At 31.9% G+C, this 8,329-nt stretch overlaps 1 protein-coding gene across 1 annotated transcript; it reads left to right on the plus strand.

Annotated features, from left to right (window-relative positions):
* The first annotated feature begins 262 nt into the window (after window positions 1-262).
* tnfrsf9a (tumor necrosis factor receptor superfamily, member 9a) lies at window positions 263-5,052 on the plus strand. Its single transcript, XM_077721965.1, has 7 exons — window positions 263-512; window positions 1,207-1,326; window positions 1,408-1,545; window positions 1,854-1,926; window positions 2,247-2,341; window positions 2,419-2,589; window positions 3,253-5,052. The coding sequence occupies exons 1-7, from the start codon at window positions 377-379 to the stop codon at window positions 3,378-3,380; spliced, it is 861 nt and encodes a 286-aa protein (XP_077578091.1). The 5' UTR covers window positions 263-376; the 3' UTR covers window positions 3,381-5,052.
* The last annotated feature ends 3,277 nt before the right edge of the window (window positions 5,053-8,329 follow it).

Here is an 8,329-nt window from a genome sequence, read left to right on the forward strand (position 1 = left end):
AGGGTAAGTCGGTTTGATTATGTTGGGTATTTTTTTAACAGCACTTCCTCTGTTATGACCCGATGGTAATGAGTAATAATTTTTTTTATCATTCTGTAACTACACCTGTAGTTCAAAATAACCTTTCCCCATTGAAATGTCCTTTCTTTAGTGGAATACCATAGATTTACTTAATCAAATTTATGTAATCTATGCTTCATCCCAGTTAAAGTCCCGCCTCTGTTGGGGGTGGGAGAAGAAGAGTATGAGTAAGATGCTCAGCTGTACATCTGGGTAACCACTACTCACACAAATCAGATTGAGAGGGAAACAGAGCACATTTCCCTTTGTGTGTTGGTTTACTCACCCGTTCACTGTGTGATCTTCAGAGCTACGAATGGCCATGTTAGTGGGACCGATCCTCATCTGTCTGCTGGTCAGGAGCGCTCTGAGCAGCATGCCTCAGAACAACAGAGGCTGCAGGAGATGGACTACAAGAGGACAAAACCAATGCTGTGAAGAATGTCATCCAGGTGAGTTGGTATGATAGAAGCGTATCACACAGGATCCCTCAAACTTCGGTCAGTTAATTTGGGAGAATGTAAAGAATTTAAAAAAAAAATCTACATTAGCCTATTTTTTCCTTTTATTATTTTTATTTATTTATTACAAATTAGGGATCCTGACTTTTTTGCTATTTTTTTTCTTTCATTTTTTTTTGCAAATGAGCTCAAACATCAACTGTTACATTAATTGCTTCCATCTATTTCATATTTTCAAAATGTATTGGGGGAAGGTAGCAGAAATATATAAAAATATTATTACATTAATTAAATTTTACCCAAGTAAAGGTAGTGATATAAAAATCTACTCCACTAAAAGTAGTGTTACATGAATGAACTTTTACTCAATCATAGGCACATTAATTTAGTATTAGAATTCAGTAAGTTAAGAATATATGTTTGCAAGTCAGAACCCAGATACAAAATGATCTTTACTCCAACAACTACATATTAGTCTTAAACTTGTAGTAGGGCCCAATAGCAGTCACTTACTTACATAACATAAGAAAACTGCTTTTGGGTAATATATTCTAAGTTGATCTTCATTCAAATGCTCAATTCAGCGTTCATTTATTGGCCATTGAAATAAATTGATATGTTATTATCGCAGTTCTTCCTTCTTGAACAACGCACATGTCATTTTTTATTTCTGTTGCATTTGCAGGCAACCGTCTTGTTTCTATTTGTGGTATCAAACCCGAAGAGCTTTGCACTCCATGCCGTAAAGGAACCTATACACAGAACCCCAAAGAATACAAGTGTGAAAGGTGCACTCAGTGTACAGGTCAGTCCTTTCTCCACTGCCATTAGTTCATCGGCTTTTCAGAGCCTTCATCTAATCAACCTACCAAACTCGGCCACGCAGGTGCGCAGATTGAGTTGAAGAAATGTACACCCACGAAAAATACGCAGTGTGGATGTAAAGATGGGCTCAAGTGCGGCAATGAACAATGCTCCTTCTGTCTTAAAAAGTGCGGCAAGGGCGAAGAACCCACTGAAAACCGTGAGATGAACTAGGACGTCACATAGAAGACAGACCTGATCAAAATCTTAAGACCAGTTGAAAAATTGCTAGCATATGAATTTCGGACAAGTTTATAAAAATGGCTATAAGTTCTGGACAGTTGATGTTTTTTTTTTTTTTGGAGCCATCTTCACTCCCTTTTACGATATACTTAACAATTCAATAGGATGCAAATGGGCAAAAGGTACATTCTAGCTATTTTTCAACTGGTCTTAAGACATTGATCAGGCATGTAATTACATTTTAAGTATGATGATCCAGAAAGGGAACCATTTCTCCCTCCCCAGGTTCTTGCAGACAATGCCCAAATGGAACATTCAATGACCAAATTCATCACAAGTGTAAACCATGGCGTACCAAGTGAGATGCAAATTTGCTGCTTAACAAAGTACTGTCCACACAGTATGCTGTCATGGCAGAAAATCAATTCAGCATTACATTATAACATGTTCTGTGTTCCTGTTTTAATGTGAGAAGTGAATACATTATAACATAAATGTATCATATTCAGTATGAAAGTAGTAAGTATGCTGAATTTTTCACATTTTATCCTGGAATGTTTCATTTCCTTATCATATGTGTAATGCTTTAATGTGATTTTTTTGAATGTTTTTAACACAATACCGTCCATTTTTTTTTCATGATAAGTTGTGTCATCGCATTTTATTGTCTTTCTCAAGGTGTCCTGATCCATATCAAAGTATTGTGACCAGTGGCAATGCCTCCACAGACAATCGTTGCGTTCAAATTTCAAGCAGTAGTCTAAAACAACCTGGTAAGTCACTTCCTTCCTAGAATATGAATCTCTGTCTTCTATGCTTTTCCCACCTGCTTTATTATTATATCTTTCAGAATCCAAATACAATCACACACTGTCTGAGTGGGCACCAATCTTTACTGTGTTCCTGAGTATGGGCCTGTTGGCTTTTATCATCTTTCTAATCATAGCTGGATACAATTTGACGAGAAAAAAGAAGGCAAGAGCAGAAATCAACAAAGCGCCAATAATAAGAACAGCAACAGGTATCATCGTGTCAGCTCAGTTGTAGAAGCAATTCACTGAAAGTCATTCTGTACCACCTAAATGTTGAAATCCCAAATACAGTGGCCTGCGTGGGTTTTCTCTAGACACTCCGGTTACCCTCCACATTCCAAAGACATGCACGGTATGCTGATTGGACACTCTAAATTGGCCTTTTCGCCTCTGGGTCGGAGATAGCTGGGATTGACTTCAGCACCCCCCAAATGAGAATAAAGCTGTTTAGAAATGTGCTGAGTACAACTCCCGTGACTCGATCTAAAACGTCAGTATTCTGACAGCAAGAGAGATTAAACACGTGATATTAAGATAAAAAAAAATGTAATATTAAGCGATTAAAATCATTATACTATTGCATTATGAAATTTGACCTATACATTAAATACGATGATAACAATCAATTTATTTATACTATATTCATACAAATTAGATGATGAAACATGTAGATAAAAAATATCGGGACTTTATTCTTGCAATATTACAACTTTATTCTCATGATTTCACAACTTTTTTTGTGCGAATATGACTGTAATCTCATCTCACACTAGGAATTTTTTCACCGTTATACACATAACACACACTCAAACAAGTCCAATTTTGGGACTTCTACACTTGCATTACTATAAACTTGTTTTTCTCCTGTTTAGATGATCCTGAAATGTTAATGGCTACTGAATGTAGTTTCCATGAAGCCCAGGAAGAGCAAGTCAGCAGCTTGTCTGGATCTTTAAACTGCAGTGAGTCCGGAAACTCTCTTGGCAGGAAAACAACTTAGAGTGCATGTTTGTGTTGACAGCACATTTTCATCAGAAAAATGGTCATTTGGGATTTAGTCTTAAACTGAAGTGAGGAACATTCTGGGGAAAAAAACAAAAATCTATTACAGATTTAACCCCTTTAGAGAGCAAGAGACTAGTTTTTCCTCATTTCAAGACTTCACCTTCACCTGGACCTGGACAAAATGTCACGTATTTCTTGATAAACTACTTATTCCGTACGCTATTTTCATAGCCTTAATTTGTGACCAGTTTTCTGCCATCTTGTTTAATGTCAGTGCAATCCACTTAGAGGAAAGTGTTTTAGTGTATGTGTGGCACATTTGTTTTCTGTTCCAATGTATTGTGTACACATCTTGCACATGTACTATATTGAGGGTTGAGTGTGGGAAAGGCACTATTTGATGCCACAATATACGTTCAAGTCTGGTCTTGCTTGCATTAAGTGTCCAAAAATTGTACGTTACATACAAAATCATTGTTTAAATTTTCAGGAATCTTATAAATCCTGAATAAGATAAGCAGACCATGCGACTGGATGGACTGAAAATACATTCAAGTGCATTTGAAAGCTCAAACAAGACGTGGAAGTCCCCTAAGAGTGCATTTGACGCACTCATCCTTTTTCTTTTTCATTCTCTGACGTGAGTGGACAGCTACAATAACACAGGAAGGGGACATGCTTTCTTTTTAATTTAACATGTCAGCTTACTGCTCTATGAATGACTAAGCAGTATTTTTCGGAAGAGTCTGACTGGAGGGCAAAACTGAAACAGTAGAATTGAAATTCCGTCTGTAATTCCATGTCTTTTTACACATATCTTTTCAGAGAATTTAATTTCTCAAAAGTAAATTTAAACTTTGCTGGTAAGGTCCAAAATTGATTTTGATTATTCTGCAACTAGATGATGGGTTTGCTATTTTTAATTTTTTTTTGGCTGCCAAAGGATTCATAATGTTTCTCCCTGTACTGTGAATGTGTTCATGTTCCAGCATTTTCAAGAAAAAAATATTTTTATATATGTATATGTGTGGTATTAGTTTATGAGTAACTGAATCCCTTTCACACAAATCCACTAATACTATTTTTAAAAACAATTTTGATTACTCTACCCACCTGTACTTCTTTGTGTAAACTCAAGCAAATAATAGAGTGGTAGTTTGAGATACAAGTTCCTTTTTATATTGGTTTTGAAATAAAAAAAAAAGATGTGCTTTAAACTGTTAAGGGTTGGTTTTGTCATGTATTTCCCCTGTGTGACCTGATCCTATAATTGCCCATTAAGTTCACCAGTCGTTTCCCCCCCTTCCTGCCTCTTGTGTGACCCAGGTGTTTCTGATTGTCTGCCTATTTAAGCCCTGTGTGTTTGTAAGTCTTTGCCAGATCATCTTTGCCTGCCTGTAAAGCTTGTTTCCATGTCCTGTGAAATATGGTAAGCCTTTTATTTGTTAAAAAAATGTATAATTAGGCCTTTATTAGTTTGAAATCATGACCAAGTATAGTGAGGCATTTTTTTTTTTAAAAAAGGACCACGTATAATAAGACTTTTGTTTTTGAAAAGGACCGTGTATAGTAAGGCTTTTATTTGTTTGAAAAATGACCAAGTATAGTAAGATTTATCTTGAAAAAAAGAGCATGTATAGTAAGCCTTTTTTTAAATTATATAGTATAATAACCTTAACCCTAAACCTAACCCTGACCATGACCCTGACCCTAACCCAAATCAGGAGTAAAGTTGAAATAAGGAATTGGTTCAAATCCACTCTTTGCATTTGTCAAATTCTTTATTAAAATAATGAAAGGATAAATATAACTTCCAAATTTGTGATTTCAGAAGTCACTGTTGTCCAGTGGCAGGTACATTGCTCAGAACTTGAGATGGTGAAATTCAAATCAGGAGTTGGTTTGGATCCACTCTTTGGATTTTTTCAATTTCTTTATCGAGATAATGAAAGGATAAATATAACTCCCAAATTATACATTTCAGAAGTCACAGTGGTCCAGTGGACCACAGTGACTTCTGAAATCTCAAATTTGGAAGTTATATTTATCCTTTCATTATCTCGATAAAGAAATTGACAGTAGCAAAGAGAGGCCTTGAACACACTCCTGATTTCAACTTCACCGTCCCAAGTTCTGAGCAATGTACTTGCCACTGGACTACAGTGACTTCTGAAATATGCAAGTTGGAAGTATAGTAAGGCTTTTTATTAAAAAAATGACCATGTATAGTAAGGCTTTTTATTAAAAAAAATGACCATGTATAGGATGTTTTTTTATTAAAAAAAATGACCAAGTATAGTAAGGCTTTTTACTAAAAAAATGACCATGTATAGTAAGGCTTTTTATTAAAAAAATGACCAAGTATAGTAAGGCTTTTTATTAAAAAAATGACCAAGTATAGTAAGGCTTTTTATTAAAAAAATGACCATGTATAGTAAGGCTTTTTATTAAAAAAAATGACCATGTTTAGTAAGGCTTTTTATTACAAAATGACCAAGTATAGTAAGGCTTTTTATTAAAAAAATGACCAAGTATAGTAAGGCTTTTTATTAAAAAAATGACCATGTATAGTAAGGCTTTTTATTAAAAAAATGACCATGTATAGTAAGGCTTTTTATTTAAAAAATGACCATGTATAGTAAGGCTTTTTATTAAAAAAATGACCATGAATAGTAAGGCTTTTTATTAAAAAATGACCATGTATAGGATGTTTTTTTATTAAAAAAAATGACCAAGTATAGTAAGGCTTTTTACTAAAAAAATGACCAAGTATAGTAAGGCTTTTTATTTAAAAAATGACCATGTATAGTAAGGCTTTTAATTTAAAAAAAATGACCATGTATAGTAAGGCTTTTTATTAAAAAAATGACCATGTTTAGTAAGGCTTTTTATTAAAAAAATGACCAAGTATAGTAAGGCTTTTTATTAAAAAAATGACCATGTATAGTAAGGCTTTTTATTAAAAAAATGACCATGTATAGTAAGGCTTTTTATTACAAAATGACCATGTATAGTAGGGCTTTTTATTACAAAATGACCATGTATAGTAAGGCTTTTTATTTAAAAAAATGACCATGTATAGTAAGGCTTTTTATTTAAAAACATGACCATGTATAGTAAGGCTTTTTATTAAAAAAATGACCATGAATAGTAAGGCTTTTAATTAAAAAAATGACCATGTATAGTAAGGCTTTTTATTAAAAAAATGACCATGTATAGTAAGGCTTTTTATTAAAAAAATGACCAAGTATAGTAAGGCTTTTTATTAAAAAAATGACCAAGTATAGTAAGGCTTTTTATTAAAAAAATGACCAAGTATAGTAAGGCTTTTTATAAAAAAAATGACCATGTATAGTAAGGCTTTTAATTTAAAAAATGACCATGTATAGTAAGGCTTTTTATTAAAAAAATGACCATGTATAGTAAGGCTTTTTATTAAAAAAAATGACCATGTATTGTAAGGCTTTTAATTTAAAAAAATGACCATGTATAGTAAGGCTTTTTATTAAAAAATGGCCATGTATAGTAAGGCTTTTTATTAAAAAATTGACCATGTCTAGTAAGGCTATTTATTAAAAAAATGACCATGTATAGTAAGGAATTTATTTAAAAAAATGACCATGAATAGTAAGGCATTTTATTAAAAAAATGACCATGAATAGTAAGGCTTTTTATTAAAAAAATGACCATGTATAGTAAGGCTTTTTATTAAAAAATGACCATGTATAGTAAGGCTTTTTATTACAAAATGACCATGTATAGTAAAGCTTTTTATTAAAAAAATGACCATGTATAGTAAGGCTTTTTATTAAAAAATGACCATGTATAGTAAGGCTTTTTATTAAAAAAAATGACCATGTATAGTAAGGCTTTTTATTAAAAAAATTACCATGTATAGAATGTTTTTTTATTACAGAAATGACCAAGTATAGTAAGGCTTTTTATTTAAAAAATGACCATGTATAGTAAGGCTTTTTATTAAAAAAATGACCAAGTATAGTAAGGCTTTTTATTAAAAAAATGACCATGTATAGTAAGGCTTTTTATTAAAAAAATGACCATGTATAGTAAGGCTTTTTATTTAAAAAATGACCATGTATAGTAAGGCTTTTTATTAAAAAAATGACCAAGTATAGTAAGGCTTTTTATTAAAAAAATGACCAAGTATAGTAAGGCTTTTTATTTAAAAAATGACCAAGTATAGTAAGGCTTTTTATTTAAAAAATGACCAAGTATAGTAAGGCTTTTTATTTAAAAAATGACCAAGTATAGTAAGGCTTTTTATTAAAAAAATCACTATGTATAGTAAGGCTTTTTATTAAAAAAATGACTATGTATAGTAAGGCTTTTTATTTAAAAAAAATGACCATGTATAGTATGTTTTTTTTATTAAAAAAATGACCAAGTATAGTAAGGCTTTTTATTACAAAATGACCATGTATAGTAAGGCTTTTTATTTAAAAAAATGACCATGTATAGTAAGGCTTTTTATTTAAAAAAATGACCATGTATAGTAAGGCTTTTTATTTAAAAAAATGACCATGTATAGTAAGGCTTTTTATTAAAAAAATGACCATGTATAGTAAGGCTTTTTATTTAAAAAATGACCATGTATAGTAAGGCTTTTTATTTAAAAAATGACCATGTATAGTAAGGCTTTTTATTAAAAAAATGAGCATGTATAGTAAGGCTTTTAATTTAAAAAATGACCATGTATAGTAAGGCTTTTTATTTAAAAAAATGACCATGTATAGTAAGGCTTTTTATTAAAAAAATGACCATGTATAGTAAGGCTTTTTATTTAAAAAATGACCATGTATAGTAAGGCTTTTTATTTAAAAAATGACCATGTATAGTAAGGCTTTTTATTAAAAAAATGAGCATGTATAGTAAGGCTTTTAATTTAAAAAATGACCATGTATAGTAAGGCTTTTTATTAAAAAA

This window comes from Stigmatopora nigra, chromosome 1 (assembly GCF_051989575.1).
Source record: "Stigmatopora nigra isolate UIUO_SnigA chromosome 1, RoL_Snig_1.1, whole genome shotgun sequence".
Classification (NCBI taxonomy): domain Eukaryota; kingdom Metazoa; phylum Chordata; class Actinopteri; order Syngnathiformes; family Syngnathidae; genus Stigmatopora; species Stigmatopora nigra.

Bases quoted from the DNA above. Each gene is read 5' to 3' on its own strand.
- tnfrsf9a (XM_077721965.1), top strand. From the start codon at position 377: ATGGCCATGTTAGTGGGACCGATCCTCATCTGTCTGCTGGTCAGGAGC. The intron at 1,327-1,407 runs GTCAGTCCTTTC...TCGGCCACGCAG, and splicing joins AAGGTGCACTCAGTGTACAG to GTGCGCAGATTGAGTTGAAG. The intron at 2,342-2,418 runs GTAAGTCACTTC...TATATCTTTCAG, and splicing joins CAGTAGTCTAAAACAACCTG to AATCCAAATACAATCACACA.